Source organism: Squalius cephalus (genome assembly GCF_949319135.1).
Source record: "Squalius cephalus genome assembly, chromosome: 2".
Taxonomy (NCBI): Eukaryota; Metazoa; Chordata; class Actinopteri; order Cypriniformes; family Leuciscidae; genus Squalius; species Squalius cephalus.
In genome coordinates this window covers 330,515-352,766 of record NC_137123.1, presented here as the reverse complement: position 1 = coordinate 352,766, position 22,252 = coordinate 330,515, and the positions used below count along the sequence as shown (strand labels likewise).

Here is a 22,252-nt window from a genome sequence, read left to right as displayed (position 1 = left end):
CGCCCCCCATATCAGCTCGAGAAAACACAAGTTTGATCATATCATTGTAACCTAACTTACGTGTTTACACCATCTGGCAGCGCTGTGAGGAATAATAATAATGGAAAATCTACCTCAGAGTGCGGGTATTGCAGGAGAGAGGATCCGAATATGTAGTAAGTTTTTTTTCCTTCTTAAGTTAATCGCGTTTCTGTGAATGAATGAACGGCAGCCGCAGAGATGCGCGCTGTTTATCACAGCTCGCAAAAAGACCGTTTAAATTTAAATTGCGTCTCTGTGTGAATGAATGATGATGTTTTAGCAAACTGTATTGCCGTACTGAGTTGAGTAAAAATCGACAGAAATATGTTGAAATAAAATGTAGGCTATTTGTATAAGCAACGTATTAAACTGCAAATTAACATTTATATGCCCTAATATTTCATAAAAATAACGTTACAGTCAGGCGTTTCTGTTTGTGAATGAATGTTTCGGTTTTAGCAAACTGTATTGCTATACTGAGTAAAAATCGACTGAAATATGTTGAAATAAAATGTATTTGTATAAGCAACGTATTAAACTGCAAATTAACATTTATATTTCTTATAATAAAAATGAAAGACCTATGTTACAGACATATGAAAGACAACATTTCGTTGATTAGTTTTGGATAGATTATACATTTTTACTGTAAAATATCTGCCACCTCAAATAAGCTTTTGTTTGCCAATATTTGCTCATGTTAAATATAGCATGTTTTGTCAAAAATAAAGTAATCAAATAATCAATCAAATCCATAACTTTGAAATATGTATGATAAAATGTATACTTTAGTTTTTACAAAGAAAGATTACACTTGAATTGTTGTTGTAATTGTAACCTTTTTAATAAAAAAATATATTTACAAGGTAGATGTAAACAAACTATTAAAGGGTAAATATAAGCCTTTTCTTTAAATAAATTTTATTGTGTTTTATTAGTGACAAATTTGGGGAGAGGATAAATATTCCAAAACTGAAAATACAGTATGAGAATTAACTGCACAATTACTAGACATGTTTTCCTTGGATATTATAGGCCAAATTGCAAGCACAATATGTAGAAAAAAAAAAGAATTGAGATGCTTCCAACTGTTGCTCTTGCATTCTTGTGGCTCAGTGACTCACCTGAATGAATGGCTAATTAAGTATGCGGGCCCCATTGTCTCTTTCAGGTGTGAACCACTAAATATGCATGATTGTTGACGCCCACTCCGAATATTGCCTTTCCAAACAGAAAGTGCTTTGCAAAATTCAAATCAATGTATTGTGTTATGTGAATGATAAGGCAGGGTGATTTTCACATCATTTTGAAGAAAAAACACTAGGCAATGACATCCATTAGACAAAAGTCTTATTGACACATATTTAGTATGTGTTGTGTGGCCTTATTTCAGAAACTTTAGTTTTTAGTTTTTTCAATAACCACGCATAAACATTATTCTCTCAAAAATGCAGACATGTACATTCTTGTTGCTCACATTTCATGGTAGCCCTGTTTGTGCTAAATAGTGTGTAATATTTATTTTTTTTGCCATTAATATGTTTATAAGCAACTGAAAAAAGCACAAATGTCAGGGCATGTCAGAACATCTCAAGGACCCCAAAAACACCTTAGACCCCAGAGGGTTAAACACAAGTTCAAAACATCCCTTTTGTGCTCAACAAAAGAAATGAATGACATGAGAGTGAGTAAATGATGACAGAACGGTCATGTTTTGGGTGAACGATCACTTCAACAGCAGCTGTAAAAGGGTCTATGATCTCTTACCTGCGGTTTGATGAATCCACACGGCTCTGGGTTCTGTAGAGAAGAACAGAAGATGTTTATTCAGCAGAACACATGCTGGTCTGATGGTATGAGCTGATGAACGAGTGACGCACCTCCTGCATGCTGAAGCTCTGAGGAGTTAAAATCACATGTGTAGTTTGACAGGGCAGGGTGAGCTTGAGCGACACCGGCAGACCTTTAACACCCAGATTCTCCACCTGTGGACACAAACACACAGACACACAGCAATCTGATCACGAGAAGCCCAGAAACAACAGGATGAAGCTGTAGATGTTTGTTTGACTCTCTGACCTTGTAGACGATGTTGAGAGGTTTTGGACCTCTGTCCTCCAGAGAGAAGTTCAGATACGTCACAGAGTCTTCAGCCGCTCTGACAAACACACAACAACTCAATAACTTCTCAGTCAATCATATGGTTTTCTGTCATTTTAATTTATTGTTACTGTCTTAGGGCCCTATCATACACCCGGCGCAATGCAGCACCAAGCTTGGTGCTGAAAGTGTTTTCTGCTAGTTTCAGCCAGAAAGTGTGTTTGCTAGTTTCAGCCAGACGCAGTTATCATTTTCACGTCCTGCGCTACGTTGTTTAAGTAGCAAATGCATTTGCGTCCATCTGTGGCCCATGGGCTGCTGGTCTGAAAACGAGGTGTGTTCTGGCGCATTGTTGGACCGTTGCTATTTTGAGGAACTGAAATAGACTGAGCCATTGACCGACTGAAACCTGCTCTAAAATCAATGCCAATTTTTTTTTTTTTTTTTATGTGGCGGGTCCACAACACGCGTACACTCTGCTTATTACACACACACTCTGCCTATTAAACACACACTCTGCTTATTACACACACACTCTGCTTATTACACACACACATAAGTAAATAACTAGATGTACCGCATGGCGGTACAAAATATGACCGCCGCTCAGGCCTGCACTGGCTTTCCACAAAAATAAATAATGTGGAGCAATTTGGCTGTATTGCGTGTTTATGTATATAAGTTGTACATTTTAAAAGACTGTCTGGAGTATTCCTGTGGATCATGGATAATTTAGAGTTTTGTAATTATTTGCCATTACTATTTAAGTTTTATATCAAAAGTCATTAGTTTAGACACTTAACATCCATAATGTGAAAACGTCATCTGACTTTGGCATGGGTTTGTTGTGTTTTACTGAAATAAAAAACATCTTGTAGCCCTGGTCCCAGAGTTTTAAAAAAAACAATGTTAACAAAATTAAACTCATTCCCACTGTACCTAGTAGAACACTTAAGTAAATGTCCCATAGAAATTAATGGGATTTTATGGATTTAGGTGAAGAAAGTGTACACATAATACATTTTGGTCTCTACCATGAAGAGAAAACTGATTCAACTATATAAACTATATATTTTCTGAAAGCGTAGACTCTCAGGATGTGATCTAACATGGCATGAAACATGTCCCACCCACCTCATTAGTATACTGCCCAAGCATAACACATTGGGTATTGGTAATTCGGGTATATGGCTGATACCTAAAAAAAGTAGTAGTATGTGCTTGTCTGTCTGTGTGTGTGTGTATGTGTGTGTGTTTGTGTATGTGTGTGTCTGTGTGTGTGTGTTTGTGTGTGTCTGTGCGTGTATGTATGCGTGCGTACATGTGTGTGCGCGTGTGTGTTTGTGTGTGTGTGTCTGTGCATGTGGATTTGTATGTGTGTGTATGGGTGTGTGTCTGTGCGTGTGGATGTCAGTGTGTGTGCATGCTTGCGTTTGTTTGTATTCCTGCATGTGTGTGTGTGACAGTATCATCCTAAACCAGCAACCCTTCGCTCAACAGCACCATCTACAGGCCGATGAGTGTACAGTCACTAAATGTGCACATAAATGAATTTATTTTATACCCCCCCATGGATGAAATTCTACGAAACTTAGCATACCCCCAGAGGATGTCAAGTTAATCATACACATGAAATATGGTGCAGTTCGGAACATCTCAACTGAAGATAGGGGCGATTAAAGCAGAATAATATTGCATTTTCATTTTTTATGGGAAGGGGCGCAAATCACAAATGAGTGATTATGGGTTAGGTTGATGTGGGCCCTTAAGACCAACATACCATAAAAATGTCTTCATCCTCGGTGCCACGGTTCAGGTAGTTATTTAGGAAAAACTGCATTTTTTGGGTTTGGGGGGGCCCAGCGCGGGGGGGGAGTGGCCCCCGGGGACCAAACGAAATTTTTTCGTAAAAGTCTAGTGGGGCTACATGCCCACCAAATTTCATGTTCCCCGGTGTTTCGGTGTCCCTGGTATCGTTGACCAAAAATTCAGGAAGTAGATGACGAAAAAAAAAAAAAAAAAAAACTTTGACAATCCCTATATGACCGCTTCGCTATCTATGCTAGCGGCGGTCATAATTAGACACGAAATATTGATCTGAGTCTAAATATTTTATTAGGTCTTTAAACGTAAAGCTTCTGCGGAGAGAGCAGTTTCAGCAGCAAGTTCAAACTAGACGGACATTTAAGAGATATGGTATACAGTCATACCACTTATTACACAGCGTTTGTATGAAACAAGAGAGAGCGAGTCCACGATACTGGATGGCATAATTAAATAACTGTACACAAAATATTGATTTGACTGAGTTTTTATATTTTATTAGCTCACCAAAAGCAAAACTTGCGTATAGCGCTACTGACTTCAGTGACCCGGATGAGTCTGTGTTTCTGTTTTCAGCGGTTGTTAACGAGGAATAAGATACTGCTGGATGTGTGATTGACCCATCAGAATCAAGTATTCCACAGAGCCGCGTAATAACTGCTGATAATACAACCGGTTTCTGGTAATAACATTGTTTGTCTTTCCAATAAAGCCATTAAAACAGAAAACGAGTGAGAGAAAAAATGAACAGACAAAGCCAAAAAAAATTAATTAAATGTCCTTTGTTGAGTTCTGTGAACAGAAGAAAAGAAGTTAAATAAATGCCACTCACAGACTGATCGCCAGATCAACAGCGAACTGAACCGGGACGCTCCTCCTCACCTCCGCAACGCTGGTGTTTCCATTATTATCACTGTGAACAAACATACAGGATTTACTCATGATTGAACATTAAATCATTCTTCATAACCTGGATCGCGAGCGCACATCTCTGCTGAACATTACTGATATGAAACAGCCCTGAAAACAAACAAATCTGTCAAATTCAGCCTCATTCACCTGTTAGCGGTGATCATCATCTCCATCCTGTCGGACCAGTCGTAATCCCATTTCGCCATACGAAAGGTTGCCAGAAACTGAGTCTAGAAGACAGTAGAAATCACAGGTGTTGATAGCATTGGCAAGAGAATGATTGAGAAAATTCATTATATATACACTGAACAAAATTATTTATTCATTTGCACATTTTAGAGTGGCCTTTTTATAGTGGACAGCATAAAGCACACCTGTGCAATAATCATGCTGTCTAATCCGCATCTTGATATGCCACACCTGTGAGGTGGATGGATTATCTCGGCAAAGGAGAAGTGCTCACTAACACAGATTTAGACAGATTTGTGAACGATATTTGAGAGAAATAGACCTTTTGTGTACATAGAAAAAGTTTTATCTTTGAGTTCAGCTCATGAAAAATGGGGGCAAAAACAAAAGTGTTGCGTTTATAATTTTGTTCTGTGTATATGTAAACACTGTATAAAAGACATTTGTAGATGTACACGTTACATTGGTAGTTGGTTGGACATTGTAAACAGACTGGTCACAATGATGAATATGGGACTACTGAAACAAACTTCTGATATTTTATATGTACAATGAGCGTGTCTGTGTGTCAGTTTGTTTGTCTGTTGTGTCTATCTGTCTTTTCAGTGTGTCTGCCTGACTGTGTGTGTGTGTGTGTGTGTGTGTGTGTGTGTGTGTGTGTGTGTGTGTGTGTGTGTGTGTGTGTGTGTGTGTGTGTGTGTGTCTGTGTGTGTGTGTGTGTTTTACCGTGGTGCCGCTGCGGTACACTGGTAGATTGATACTGCAGGTGGTTCTGTTCATAGCATCGCTGTCACGATCACCACAGCTGCTTCGAGTCCGGCTGGGCTGAACACACACACATTTATAAAATCCTTAAAGGGGTCATATAATGGTACATGCACTTTTACAAGTTGATTGTATTGAAATGTGTGTTGGCAGTGCCTGTACACAACCATCATAAAATGATAAAAATCCATCCAGTGTTTTGTTTTTTTAAATCTCCTTATATGTTTCCTCCTGTCTCAAATCAAGCTGTTCGATATTGTGACGTCACAAAATCGACGCCCCTCCCACGATGGCTGATTGACAGCAGCGTTTCAAACACAGACCCGCCCTCGTGAGCGAGCTGTCAATCATAGCACGCGCCAACCGGCGTGTTCATTGTTGATAGCTGTAGTGCTGAGTAGAATGGCGTCTAACGATTGGGTGTAATAACGAACACAGCAGTCATATTGATGATGTTCCTAAATCCGAACCGCTAAAGACGCAGTGGCTGAGTTTGTTTTCGAAGGGAATATTCCCCATGATCAACATCAATGCTTTCATGTTTGTGCGAATCATTTCACCAGACTGCTTTACAAACGAGGGTCAGTAAAGCCGGTTATTTGCTAAGAAGCTGCTCCTGAAAAAAGGATCGGTACCAACTATTTGTGTTCCTGCTGAACCTCCAGAAGAACTGAAGTGAGTGTAACGTTTTATTGACCTTTATATTAATCTTTATATTAATCTTTGCAAATAGCTTGCACGCTTCCCGATGAATGCGTCTGTTTACACTCAGGGTACATTACGGCATGTTTTCTATGTACGACGTTCTCAATATAATTCATAATCCCACGTTTATAATGAACACCGCGTTATGGTTATTGTGTTATTGTGTTACAAACGGTGTACGCACAGAACAGAGGGGCGGGGTGAGCAAAGCTCATTATCATTTAAAGACACATGCACTGAAACGGCGTGCTGAAAACAGAGCTGTTTTTGACCAGGTAAAATGAGTGTTTTCTTACAATACTAATGAGAATTTTTAATTAAAGTATATTACAAACTTTTCATTTAGACCCTAAAGAATCATATTAGCTTGTACAAAAATTACATTATATGATCCCTTTAAAACAACATAAGATATTCAGAGAAATCTCTTTAGAGTCTCTATATTTCATATTTTTATTCTTTGACAAATATCTTAATAATAGATTTGCCTTCCTTTTGGAATTTGAACTGGCCACATCTCACAGGAACTAGAAATGACAGTGTAGTGGGAAAACGGTGCATTGAGCATGGTGTTTGCTTTCTAACAAGCCAAAGGTGCGCAAGTCGTCCAATCACATGTCTTTAGTGAGGATAAAAAGGGGAATTTTACTGCCTGTGGACCGCCCGTCCCGGTTTTTGCCTCCCTTCCGCCTTGCAGGTATGTGTAGTTTGTTTGGCTTGCTGGTTAACCCTCTGGGGTCTGAGGTGTTTTTGGGGTCCTTGAGATGTTCTGAAATGCCCTAACATTTGTGCTTTTTTCATTTGCTTATAAACATATTAATGTCAAAGGTGTAATTACACTATTTAACACAAACAGGGCTATCATAATATGTGAGCAACATGTATGTACATGTTTGTATTTTTGAGAGAATAATGTTTATGCATGGTTATTGAAAAAAACTAAAAATTAAAGGGCACCTATTATGACTCTTTTCACAAGATGTAAAACAAGTCTCTGATGTCCCCAGAGTGTGTATGTGAAGTTTTAGCTCAAAATACCCAACAGATAATTTTTTACAGCATGTTTAAATTGTCATTTTTTGGGGCTCCGAAAAACGCGCTGTTTTAGTGTGTCTCCTTTAAATGATAATGAGATGTGGTTCCACGCACAGAGGGCGGAGCCTCACGAGCTCACGCTTCAGTCAGGACAATCTCATCTGATAATATCAGAACAGAAACTCTCAGTTGCGGTGTTCATTTCGACTCGGAGTCGGACAATAATGCCCATAGAGCCAGAGAATATACGCTGTATGGGGATAGAACAGGTATAGTTTGGTTTAATTACGATTAACTTATTTGTCATCTGCTTTAATCCACTATTAATACAAGCCTGCTGTGGCAGACCCTGTCCGAATGATGACCAAAATATACTGATGAGTTCAGTTAAGTTTATTGTACATCACACAAAAGATGAAACGTTAGTTTTACTCCAGAGAATCACTGTAAGAGCTGAATAAACACTGTATAAGAAGTGCGCATTAAAGTCTTATCCGTAAACTCTCTCTCTCTCCCTTACACAGCGAAGTACACAGCGAAGTACACAAAACACTCGTTACAACTAAGAGTAAACAAATATATACACACCTTTTCAGTGGGTGCTAAATAAACTGGTAAACCGTAAATCCGTAAAATGACTCGATGAGCTGTGATAAAGTGCGCGCTCTGACTTTCATCTCTGCCGTGGTCAGTAACGTTAGGCCTGTCACTCCAGAGACTGTAAGCTGGATCACGAACAGTACAGAGCCATCCTCGAGTAACAACGGGAGTAAATGAAGACTGCTATATTCATTCTTACATCCAACAACAAAACACCTCAATCGCTTAGGAGACATTCTTGTCTACAGCGGCTCAAGCGTCGAACAATGGCGGACTCTGTGTCCAGCTCACTCAGGGCGGGTCTATGCTGAAACTGCAGTGTCAATCAGCAGTCGTGGGCGGGGCCTGCTCAATTCTACGTCACATTGCGCCGAATATGAGAACAGCTCATTCTGAGACAGTGCTTATGATTTATTGAGATTGTAAAAAAACCACTGGGTGGATTTTTATCATTCTAGGGTAGTTTTGCTCACACACTGCCAACACACATTTATGTTCAAACAGCATGTAAAAGTGAATTTTGCATAATAGGTGCCCTTTAAAGTTTCTGAAATAAGGCCACAAAACACATACTCAATATGTGTCCACAAGACTTTTGACTTTTGCCTAGAGTTTTGCTTCAAAATGATGTGAAAATCATCCTGCCTAATCATTCACATAAAACAATACATTGATTTAAATTTTGTAAGACACTTTTTGTTTGGAAAGGCAAAATGCGTGGGGGCGTGAATGCTCATGAATAATGATGTGATTCACACCTGAGAAGACAATGAGCCGCATAATGAGCCTTTCATTCAGGTGTGTCACTGAGAGTATATACACTCACCTAAAGGATTATTAGGAACACCATACTAATACTGTGTTTGACCTCCTTTGCCTTCAGAACTGCCTTAATTCTACGTGGCATTGATTCAACAAGGTGCTGAAAGCATTCTTTAGAAATGTTGGCCCATATTGATAGGATAGCATCTTGCAGTTGATGGAGATTTGTGGGATGCACATCCAGGGCACGAAGCTCCCGTTCCACCACATCCCAAAGATGCTCTATTGGGTTGAGATCTGGTGACTGTGGGGGCCATTTTAGTACAGTGAACTCATTGTCATGTTCAAGAAACCAATTTGAAATGATTCGAGCTTTGTGACATGGCGCATTATCCTGCTGGAAGTAGCCATCAGAGGATGGGTACATGATGGTCATAAAGGGATGGACATGGTCAGAAACAATGCTCAGGTAGGCCGTGGCATTTAAACGATGCCCAATTGGCACTAAGGGGCCTAAAGTGTGCCAAGAAAACATCCCCCACACCATTACACCACCACCACCAGCCTGCACAGTGGTAACAAGGCATGATGGATCCATGTTCTCATTCTGTTTACGCCAAATTCTGACTCAGAAATCGAGACTCATCAGACCAGGCAACATTTTTCCAGTCTTCAACTGTCCAATTTTGATGAGCTCGTGCAAATTGTAGCCTCTTTTTCCTATTTGTAGTGGAGATGAGTGGTACCCGGTGGGGTCTTCTGCTGTTGTAGCCCATCCGCCTCAAGGTTGTGCGTGTTGTGGCTTCACAAATGCTTTGCTGCATACCTCGGTTGTAAAGAGTGGTTATTTCAGTGAAAGTTGCTCTTCTATCAGCTTGAATCAGTCGGCCCATTCTCCTCTGACCTCTAGCATCAACAAGGCATTTTCGCCCACAGGACTGCCGCATACTGGATGTTTTTCCCTTTTCACACCATTCTTTGTAAACCCTAGAAATGGTTGTGCGTGAAAATCCCAGTAACTGAGCAGACTGTGAAATACTCAGACCGGCCCGTCTGGCACCAACAACCATGCCACGCTCAAAAGTGCTTAAATCACCTTTCTTTCCCATTCTGACATTCAGTTTGGAGTTCAGGAGATTGTCTTGACCAGGACCACACCCCTAAATGCATTGAAGCAACTGCCATGTGATTGGTTGATTAGATAATTGCATTAATGAGAAATTGAACCGGTGTTCCTAATAATCCTTTAGGTGAGTGTATATATATATATACACACACACAGTATATATATATATATATATATATATTCTACAGAATTGGTTCAAAGTTAGAGTTGGAAACATCTTGAAAAAAAATGTCTTTTTCCACAAATTTTGTATGCATGCAAATCAAATTGTATAATATCAAAGGTAAACATTTCTAGTAATTGTGCAGTTAATTCTCATGCTGTATTTTCAGAAAGTTTTGGAATATATCCTCTCCCCAAATTTGTCACTAATAAAACACAATAAAAATAATTTAATGAGAAGGCTTAAATTGACCGAATTAGATTTTGTTTTGTTTAGATTTACATTGTAAATATATTTTTTGCTATTTTATTAAAAAGGTTACAATTACAACAACAATTTTAACAATATTTCAAGTGTCTTTCTTTGTAAAAATCATACATTTTACCATACGTATTTCAAAGATAAGGATTCATTAGTTTGAATGTTGGAACAAACACTATAATAACATCTTAGTTGATAATTCAATATACCTACTTTATTTTTGACAAAACATCCCATACTATGTATTTAACATACGAGCAGAAATTGGCGAACAAAAGCTTATTTGATGTGACAGTAGTATTTTTTACAGTAAAAACTTTATAATCTATCCAAAACTAATCAACTAAATCTTGTCTCAACATTTATATTTCGTCTGTAACATATCGTTTTTATGATATATTTGCATATAAATGTTAATTTGCAGTTTAATACGTTGCTTATACAAAGACATTTTATTTCAACATATTTCAGTCGATTTTTACTCATCTCTGTATAGCAATATAGTTTGGTAAAAGCTAAACTAGTAGATGTGTTCATGTAAAAATAACATGTTTACTATTGTAAGTGCAAGTGTGAATGAACGGCACAGATGTGCGCTGTTGTTTACTACAGCTGAAGTAAACATCTGTACCGTTCATTCATTCACACACAGACACGCAATTCATATTTAAAGGGTTAGTTCACCCAAAAATGAAAGTTCTGTCAGTAATTACTCACCCTCATGTTGTTCCAACCCCGTAAGACCTTCGTTCATCTTCGGAACACAAATTAAGATATTTTTGATTAAATCTGAGAGCTGGATCACTTATAACTTGCTGGCCCAGAAAATGTATTAAATATAGTCCAAGTGACTATAGTGGCTCAATCTTAAGTTTATAAAGCGACGAGAATACTTTTTGTGCGCAAAAAAAATAACAACTTTATTCCACTATTCATTTCCTTCTCTCTGGGCCTCGCGTTAGTTCACGTAGTGTTTTAGCGCAGCGCGTCTGTGTTGTACGTCACACTCATCACACACATGACCAGCGTCGGCCATAGTGAGCCTATGTGGTGACGAGCAACACAGAAGCGCTGCGCTAAAACACTACGTGAAAAGATTTGAGGCCCAGAGAGAAGGAAATGAATAGTGGAATAAAGTCGTTATTTTTGTTCGTTTTTTTTGCGCACAAAAAGTATTCTCGTCGCTTTATAAACTTAAGATTGAGCCACTGTAGTCACTTGGACTATATTTAATACATTTTCTGGGCCAGCAAGTTATAAGTGATCCAGCTCTCAGATTTAATAAAAAATATCTTAATTTGTGTTCCGAAGATGAACAAAGGTCTTACGGGGTTGGAACAACATGCGTCTGAACACGTTGTTGTCTTTGGAGCTCTATCGATTTGATTTATAATTCTTGATTTTCTCTTTAAACTCACTTACAACGGACATTTTTCAAGCACTACTGCTCAAACCTCATAGTTACAACGCGGACTGTTGAGCAGACGCGTCTCAAGCCTATTAGTGATCCAACGCCGGATACTCTTATAGGTTACATCTGTGGATCACGGCTGAACGCGTCTTCTCCACACTCACTTACAAACAAACATTTATTTTTTGTTTTCCGCCTATCGTGCGTCTACTCTACACCCGAACCACTAAAAAGACGGATTATATCCAAGACTTCAGTCATAAATTAGTATTAATATTGATAGCATCACTGGTAGCGTCGTTGATAACTTACTGTCCATCTGTTAAAATGGCGAATATATCAGATGTAAGTAGTCTACCTTTTGGTGCAGGTGAGGACACATTTGAGCTGCACGCGGTGCAGTCTGAGCTGGAAGCTGTTGAGAAACAGATCCACGACCTTTTAGTGAGAAAAGCCGAGCTGATAGACCGGCGGTTAGCTCTTGAAACATCACGCGCCGATGCACACAAATCAGTGATTAATGTTACTAACCCGCTGACTCCGACCTCGTCTACTCCGTGCGTTACTCAGCATCGGTCCTGAGCGTCGAGGTCGCGATCAGCCATGGTCTCGTTCACTCCGGCTCCAACACGCCACCACGAAGCCTGGATGGTTCCGCAGCGGAAGACGCGAGTCAGGTCTAGACCAAGACCCTCTCCGACCCTCCTGGTTTTCGAGTTATCCACACAAAACCGCTTCTCCCCTCTTCGCGAAACAGAACGCGATGCTATGATCATCGGCGATTCCATCGTTCGGGACATCTACGCTACATTAGGTAAGAGTAAGGTGCACAGTCACTGCTTTCCTGGTGCTCGTGTTTCTGAAATCGCTGCTCACGTTCCCAAGATTCTGAACGATAACGAGCGCGTCGGAAGTGTGGTCTTACACGCGGGAGTGAACGACATCAGGCTGCGCCAGACGGAAGTTCTGAAGAAAGACTTCAGGAATCTGATCGAGACGGTACGCAGCACATCGCCTGAAAACAATGATCATTGTGTCAGGACCGCTTCCCACGTACCGACTAGGACATGAAAAGTTTAGTAGACTATTCGCGCTAAATGAATGGTTAATGTCATGGTGCAATGAGCAGAAACTGCTCTTTGTAAATAATTGGAATCTGTTTTGGGAGCGTCCTAGGCTTTACCGTGCTGATGACTTACACCCAAACAGATTCGGAGTGGATCTTCTGTCGGATAACATCTCCAAAATGTTAAATACCGTTAGATGACTAGTTCAAATCAACCAAAAGTTCAAATCATAGTCTCTGCTGCACCAAATTAACTGATATAAATACTAGTGTAGAACATTGCATAGAAACTGTGTCTATTCCTCGTTTAGTGAGATCAAATAATAAATCTACTGCAGGATCTAGGAAAAATCTAATTGTTATTAAAACAGAAAATGTTGCTATTAGTAAACAAAAACAATTTCTAAAGCTAGGTCTTCTAAACATTAGATCACTCACACCTAAGGCAGTTATTGTAAATGAAATAGTCACAGATAATAGCTTCGATGTACTTTGCCTTACTGAAACCTGGCTTAAACCAAATGATTATTTCGGTCTAAATGAGTCTACTCCATCTGGATACTCCTATAAGCATGAGCCCCGTCTGATTGGTCGTGGCGGCGGTGTTGCAACAATCTATAGAGATACTCTCAATGTTACTCAGAAAACGGGTTATAAGTTTATTTCGTTTGAAGTACTTGTACTAAATGTTACGCTCTTAGATGCTAGAAAAACATCCCTATTATCTTTAGCCTTGGCTACCGTATATAGACCGCCAGGGCCTTACGCTGATTTCCTAAAAGAGTTTGCAGATTTTCTCTCAGATCTATTGGTCACTGTCGATAAAACATTAATTGTTGGAGATTTTAACATACACGTAGATAATCCAAATGATGCGTTAGGGGCTGCGTTTACAGATTTATTAAATTCCTTTGGGGTCAAGCAAAACGTCACCGGACCAACTCATCGTCTTAATCATACACTCGATTTAATTATATCATATGGAACCGATCCAACCGATATAGATATCATTCCACAAAGTGATGATGTCACTGACCATTATATGGTAACTTGCATATTATGTACTCCAATATGGAGCAATATGTCATGCGGCGCCGCGTTATCGACCAGGCAGAACAATCCTTCCATCCACCATAGATAATTTCTCAAATTGCTTATCTAATCTGTCTCAGCTGCTCAGTGAACCCAGACAAACAGATGAACAAGAGGAACTAACTAGCACTATGAGCACCATTCTCTCTGGAACATTGGATATTGTTGCACCCATTAGATTAAAAAAGGTCAGAGAGAAAATTAAAGCACCATGGTACAACAATACCACGCGTGTTCTAAAGAGAGAAACCCGTAATTTAGAGCGTAAATGGAAACTAATTTAGAGGTCTTTAGAATCGCATGGAAAGACCTATAAGCGGCCAGGGCTGAGCACCTCCGCAAACTAATAGAAAACAACCGAAATAATCCAAGGTTTTTATTTAACACCGTGGCTAGACTAACAAATAAACAGACATCACCCGAACAAAATATCCCGTTACAGTTTAGTAGTAATGATTTCATGAAGTTCTTCACTGAGAAAATCATCAGAACCACAATTGTAAACGTTCAATCTTCAATCGCGCCTTATAATTCAGCCTCAATTATCACCCCGCAAGAACAATTACAGTGCTTTACAACTATAGAACAAAAAGAGTTAAATAAACTTATCATTTCATCTAAAACAACATGTTTATTAGATCCTATACCAACTAAACTGTTGAAAGAAGTGTTACCTGTAGTGGAAGAGCCTCTCCTCAATATTATTAACTCATCTTTATCATTAGGTCATGTTCCAAGAACATTTAAACTGGCAGTTATAAAACCTCTCATTAAGAAACCACAATTAGATCATAATAATCTAGCAAATTATAGACCCATTTCAAATCTTCCATTTATGTCTAAAATACTAGAAAAAGTTGTGTCCGCTCAACTAGGCTCTTTCTTGCAAGAAAATGACACCTATGAAAAGTTTCAGTCTGGGTTCAGGCCGCATCATAGCACTGAAACTGCGCTCGTTAAAATCACAAATGATTTACTTTTAGCTTCTGACCAAGGCTGTATCTCAATATTAGTTTTACTTGATCTTAGTGCTGCGTTCGATACTATAGATCATACAATACTCTTAGATCGACTACAAAATTATACTGGTGTTCAAGGACAAGCATTAAGCTGGTTCAGATCATACTTATTAGACCGCTACCATTTTGTCTATTTAAATGGAGAAAAATCTATCATAACTACAGTAAACTATGGAGTGCCGCAGGGATCTGTGTTAGGCCCTCTATTATTTTCAATATATATGCTGCCACTTGGAAATATTATAAGGAAACATGGAATTAGTTTCCATTGTTATGCTGATGACACTCAAATCTATATTTCATCACGGCCAGATGAAAACGCTAAATTATCCAAATTGACAGAGTGTGTTAAAGATATAAACGATTGGATGACGCGTAATTTTCTTTTATTAAATCCAGACAAGACAGTGGTAATACTTATCGGTACAAAAAACGGCCCACAAAACCTCTTACAATACAACTTTAACATAGTAGGATGTCCTGTTACTTTATCCTCTACAGTAAAAGACCTGGGTGTTATACTCGACTGTAACCTGTCTTTTGAAAATCATATTTCATATGTTACAAAAACAGCCTTTTTCCACCTTAGAAACATTGCTAGTGTAACGAGGTTAAAATGGTTTTATTTATTTCACAAGATTTTTCTGTTATTATACATTTAAGGCTGTTCTACTGTTATTTAAACAAGTGTTTATATTCATTAAATTCATTAAAAAGGGTCTGTAAAGAGGTGATGGTTCGACCGTTTCCCCCCTCCTCTTTACAACAAAGTGGTTCGGTCCAGGCAGCTATTTCCGCTGTATTGATCTTCGAGCGGTCTTTTCTGCCTTTCGCCATTGGCTAGCAGACCATCACCTGCTGTTAGCATCCCATTGACTCCCATTCATTTTGGCGTCACTTTGACAGCGAATAACTTTACATCTGAGGCGTTTAAAGACTCCATTTGTCCATTATTTATTTCTAAAGAAACACAAAAATGTATAAAAGGCTCCATTGCCTTGTATCTTACGTTATGGCCCCGTAGAAGCAGTTTTTGTAAAAATAGGCTAACGATTGCGTCATAACCCACGACTCTCTGTCGCACAGTAGAGAGATTACCGTATGGACAGGAGGAGAAGCTCGCGCGCAATCGGGGGGACGTGGAGGCAAAATGACAAAATAATTAATCAGAATACTTAGCAAAAGTTTCTCCTGCTGCTAGCTCATGGACACCTCCTACTCACACTCTCCGTCTCTGCAAGTTTCGGAAGGGAATGATTCAGATTTCTCTTGGCACAGCTACTAGAAGACAGACGGGTTGCTCACGTCACATCTACGTCGTCAAGCTCAGTTTGAGTCTTCGCAGTCGCTCGACCATCAGGAAGTTAGTGCTTCTAATTGACTTCACTTTCCTCCGTTGAATCCAATGGGGTCGCTGTGTCCAGTTTATATACTGTCTATGCCTTTCTCCCGAACTGAGTGTCACTGTGTGATTGAGCTGAAGCTGGTGTGACGGCCTGTTTATCAAAATATATTTTCTTATGCAGACCCAATCCGGCGCTCTCCTGTCTTTTTTTGCACTGAATTCACAACACAACGCAGACAGAAGCATACGGTTACACTGGTGACGTGACCCGTTCGATTGTTCAGCGGCTGCCGAACTCCCGAGGTTGCTGCACGGAGATAAGAAGACGTCGGATTTCATCGCTTTCCCGCTTCATCGCGGGGACGCGCGGAATGATGCACGGAGATTAGATGACGTCGGATCGCACCGTTTTTCCGTTTCATTGAGACGACGCACAGACTGCTGTTACAGAGGTTAAGAAGACGTCGGACTTTGCCGTTTTACCAGTTCACCTAGGAGACGCATGAACTAAGTTTACAGTATTTTTGAACCAGCAAGATTAAGAGGTATCAAACAGATATAGATTTGATTTGATAGCAGGTTAAATGTTTTAAGTGATTAATCAATTTATTAGGGGTAAAATCAGAAAAAAAGTTTTTATTTATAAAAGTTTTATTATTTAGCTGTGAAAGTTTTATTTTATTTTATTTCATTTTTTTTCATTTTTTTAAGTATGGTAATTAATGATGCACTCTAACAAGGATACCAGTTATTTTGGTGGCTATCATTTGGGGAGAGGCAGAGGGGTTTTGCCATTTAGTGTTCCGTGTACTCCTGGGAAGTTGAATAGCACTGATTATGATGCTAACAGAGTACATTTTTCTACTCCAGTGTCTCACGATATACCACCACTAGAAATGAGTTTATCAGAACCTACTGTAGTACTATCTAATGAACAGGTAAAACAACTGAGCTCTGATATCAGTCAGTCGATTAAAGCCAGCTTGTTTTCTAGCAGTCAGTTACCTACACCAACTTCATTTAATGACTGTCAGAGGTGCTCAGTGTGGTACCACCATCATTGATGCTTCAAAGATGAACCTTGTACTGAAAAGTGGTAGAGAGCCACCATACTTCCGTGGTGACAGTTCAGATAAGTGTTCAGTCTTTGAATGGGAAGAATTGATGAGAGCTTACCTTGAAAAAGGGAATTATTCTGGTCTAGAGCGCATTGATGAAAACATAAACAAATTGATGGGCCGTGCAAGGGATGTCATTCAGATATGGTTGCGCAATAGCGCCTCAGTCTCTAGGACTGGTGATGTGGATATGGTGTTCCGCGTCCTCAAACAGCACTTTGGGGTTGTGATGTCCACAGGTCTTCCTATGGCTGATTTTTATACTACGAAACCATATCAAAATGAAGGTCCTTTTGATTATTGGATCAGATTAAACAAAGCCGCTGACCTAGCTGAACAGCATCTCAAAAGTGAGGGCAGAACATTGCAAAACCGGGACATGGAGCTTGCAGTTATGTTCATACGTAATTGTCCCGATAAAGGTCTCGCCATGATGTTCTTGAGCAAACCACAGCGTGAGTGGACCGCTGCAGAGGTACAGGACCGCTTAGATGAATTTGTAAGAGACCGCAAAGTATACGAGTGTCAGCTCTCACAACAAACAGTTAGTCCTGTCATTCCTGATGTGGGGGGTACACCACCTGGTAGAACCCAAGTCTCAGTTGAGCCTGATAATCCAACATGTAAAAGTAACACAATGGATAGGATACTAAATATGCTGGAGAAAGCATTGACATGTAACGCACAGTCCTCCAAAGCAGTCGTGCATCGTAAACCGAATGTTAAGAGACCACAGGTGTGTAGGGTCTGTCAGAGTCTTGACCACAACACAGTTGCTCACTGTAGATTGCACAAATTGTGTTTCACTTGCTACCTTCCTGGACATACACATGACATGTGTGAGATGTCTGATTCACAGGTTAGACCGAACAGCTCGACTGCTGCTGTCGATGGTCACAGTCAAAGGCCCCCTCAGGGAAACTACTGAGCCTACATCTGGAGGAGGGCGATGGTAGGCATATGAGTTCAACCTCCTTTGATAGTGATGACATTGAGGGCCCTATTTTAACGATCTGAAACGCAAGTGTCAAAGCGCAAAGCGCAAGTAACTTTGTGGGCGGGTCTTGGCGCTGTTGCTATTTTCCCGGCGGGATAAATGACTCTTGCGCCAGGCGCAAATCTAAAATGGGTTGGTCTGAAGTAGCTTCATTATTCATAGGTGTGGTTTGGGCGTAACGTGAAATAAACCAATCAGACCGTCATCTCACATTCCCTTTAAGAGCAGGCGCGCTTGTTCTAAAGCGGATTCCTATTATAACGGCGGATTTGCCAGACGCACGCGAGGAGCGGTTCACAGCCGAGGAGAGCAACGCTCTCGTCAGGGACGTTGGGGATGGAGAAACCCACCCAAATTAACTTTGGTTAAAAAGGCGTATGATAATTTGGGTAAATGTGTAAGCTAGATGTATGCTTTTATAATAAATTGTCTGTCTATCTATCTATCTATCTATCTATCGTAATAATGTATGATTTGCAAAAATGAAAACTGCTGCTTCTGTGTAGATGAGAGAATCAAAGTGTATGCGCGTTGTGCACACGCTACATGGATTATGGCCAAGCATGCGCCCTTAAAATAGCATATGAATAACATGTGCAACGCGCCACTGACTTTAAACCATTTTTTCCTGGTTAGTGGCGCAATTGTTTTCTAAACCTGCAAAATAGCATGAAGGAACGTTTGCGCTGGAACACGCCTCCTTTTTTGCGCTGAACCGCCCAGGGAGCGCAAGTTCATTCCCTAGTTTAGCGACGTGCTTCTGTGGAGGAAAAAACGCGCTTTGCGCGGGTGCAAAATAGGAATGATACATGCGTCAGTGTACAAAGTCAATTGTGCTGGGTGCAAGATAGGGCCCCTAGTCTGTATATGCTTTCGTTTGTGAAAATGTCCCAAAGTCTAGCAAAGTAATCTTGCAAAACACCATGAGAACAGCTCAAAATGAGAGTTTGTTCTACACTAATATTTTAGTGCAGGATAAAGTTGAGTTGAAAGGAATGTTGGATACTGGGTCAATGGCGACTACCATCAGTGCTGCTATAATACCCATGTTAAAACAAGCAGGCGTGATGACAGATGACATGCTGGTTCCAGCGGATATTATTCTAGTGGGTTGTGGGGGTAAACAAACCAGTCCTTTAGGGCGATGCGATTTGAAACTTGATGTTTATGGGTACAAGTTTTTAGTCCCAGTCCTGTTTGTTGAAGGACAGATTGATCCCATTGTTTTGGGTACTAATGTGCTTAAGCCACTTATACGACATTTCAAGTCAAATGATGGATTTTGGCGTGTTATGAGTAAACCTGATTCACTGGGCCAGAGTGACAGTAGCCAGTTTCTTCGTCTTCTGTCTAACCTAGAGAGATGGCGAGGGGAGTCCATCCCAGACAAGGTCGGAACTTTGAAGTTGAAAGGTGCTGTAACTCTTCAGCCTATGACTGAACATTTGGTGTGGGGTCGTTTACCCACGGGTACCATGTTATCAGCTGGCAGTACGGTTATCGTTGAGCCTTGTGCAGCACCATGTGTGAACAGACGGATAATGGTTGGGCGAATAGTTTCTCCATTGTGGGGAGATGGGTGGCTACCCATGAAGATTATCAACCCCACTAATGCAGAACTCTACGCAGAAATTCGAAAATTGCAGATGTTTTTCCCTGTGTTGCTTTAGAGGATTTTGATCAGTTGTCTGACACTTTGACTGTTCACCAAAATGTGGGGGAAGTGTGAAGTAATAGTTCCTGTGGTAGCCTCACTGCGAGAAGCGTGTGTAGTGACATCTGTGATGTGAATGATAAGCTGGAAAAGCTAGGGCTGAGCTCCATTCCAATTGGTGGCTGTGAAGTTTCCTTGCAGTGTAAAGAGATACTTGTTGATTTGATTGGGGCCTATGAGTCTGTCTTCTCGAGAAATCATCTAGATTGTGGTGAGGCGCAGTATTTCTGCCATCGTATTAGACTAACAGACGACCGACCATTCAGGTTACCATATCGTAGAATATCGCCTGCTCATTATCACAGATTGAAAGAAACCTTGGATGAGATGGAGGAAAAAGACATAATTCGTAAATCTTGTAGTGAATTTGCCTCTCCCTTGGTTCTCGTGTGGAAAAAGAACGGTGATCTACGAATCTGCACGGACTTCAGATGGCTTAATGCCAGAACTGTTAAAGATGCCCATCCGCTTCCACATCAGAGCGACATCCTGGCTGCGTTGGGGGGAAACATGCTCTTTAGTACCATGGACTTGACGGCTGGCTATTACAACATACCCCTACATGAGCTGGAAAAGAAGTATACTGCGTTTTCGTCACCGTTAGGATTGCACGAATACAATCGTCTCCCACAGGGTCTATGTAATAGCCCAGCCACGATTATGCGAATGATGCTTACCATATTCGGTGACCAGAACTTTTTAGGTCTTCTGTGTTACCTTGATGATTTGTTGGTATTTGCGAAGTCTGAAGAAGAGAGCTTAGCCCGGTTGGAAATGGTATTTCAACGTCTGAAGGAGCATAACTTGAAACTTTCACCTTCAAAATGTCAGTTTTTGAGGCGCTCAGTTAAATTTCTAGGTCATGTAATTTCCCAACATGGAATTTCGAGGGATCCGGATAAAGTAGAAGCAATAGTCAAGGTTGAAGAGGCTGATTTGATGGAGTTAGATTGTGTCACTCCATCTCCTTCCAAAATACGTTCCTTTTTAGGGATGGTTATCTACTACCAGCATTTTATTGAAAACTGTTCTGTACTGGCCAAACCCTTGTTTGCTCTGACTGGTGGTCAGAAAAGGCCTCGGCATTCAAAAAGTAGGAAAAGGCCTTCGCTGTCCCGCAAACTTGTCCCAAATGATTGGACCCAGGAGTGTAAACAGCCATTTCAGAATCTTAAGGCAGCACTCGTTGAGGAAGTACTTTTGGCTCACCCTGACTTTAGTAAGTCGTTCATTTTATCCATTGATGCGTCTACATCTGGACTTGGTGCAGTATTGTCGCAAGTTCATCATAACAGTGAAAGAGCACAACCAATAGCTTTTGCCAGCAAGTCTCTAAATCATGCTCAGGCAAAATATCCAGCACATCGCCTTGAATTTTTCGCAATGAAATGGGCAATTTGTCATAAATTTAGCCATTGGTTGCGTGGCCACAGGTTCACTGTGTGGACCGACAACAATCCCTTGAAGTACATACTGACCAAGCCCAGGTTGGATGCCTGCGAGCAGCGCTGGGTGGTGCAGTTGGCACCCTTTGACTTCGACATCCAGTATATTCCAGGCCCTAGAAATGTGGTGGCTGATGCCCTCAGCAGAGAGCCTTTTGTGCAGTCAAAAATTTTGCACAGACTTACTAGAGCTCCTTATTCCACCCTTCTTAAGGAGGCAGACAATTTCAAAACGGATGAAGTTCAGAATATGTTTCGGCTCTCGGCGGAGCTTCCTGAGATGAGGGGTGTGACTGCTCAGATTGGCACAGGAGACGCTACTGTGAAAGCTGTGTGTACTACAGGAAGTGTACATGTGTGCAGTGATGAGGTTTCTGCTGTCATGCGTACACATCAGCATTGGGAAGACGCAGGTACTATAAGGGCTATTTCACATGTGCAGTACTTGGAATCTCTTGTCGCAGTGGGGCAGAACCCGGTTCCCATTTTCACTCATGATGAACTTCTTACCAAACAAGTCCATGATGGTGTTGTGGGTCGGGTCAAGTTTTTCATTGACCGCGTTCGTCGCCCCTCTAGGCG

General features: G+C 40.5%; 1 protein-coding gene across 1 annotated transcript in view; it reads right to left on the bottom strand.

Annotated features, from left to right (window-relative positions):
- LOC307154398 (integrin alpha-M-like) overlaps positions 1-22,252 on the bottom strand; it is a 40,356-nt gene that overhangs the window by 1,965 nt on the left and 16,139 nt on the right. Inside the window, exons 3-8 of the mRNA XM_079864315.1 lie at positions 5,773-5,871; positions 5,005-5,087; positions 4,778-4,858; positions 2,101-2,179; positions 1,902-2,006; positions 1,789-1,821 (exon numbers count right to left, since the gene is read on the bottom strand). Coding sequence (XP_079720441.1) covers positions 1,789-1,821; positions 1,902-2,006; positions 2,101-2,179; positions 4,778-4,858; positions 5,005-5,087; positions 5,773-5,871 — 480 coding nt within the window. The remainder of the gene's footprint in view (positions 1-1,788; positions 1,822-1,901; positions 2,007-2,100; positions 2,180-4,777; positions 4,859-5,004; positions 5,088-5,772; positions 5,872-22,252) is intronic.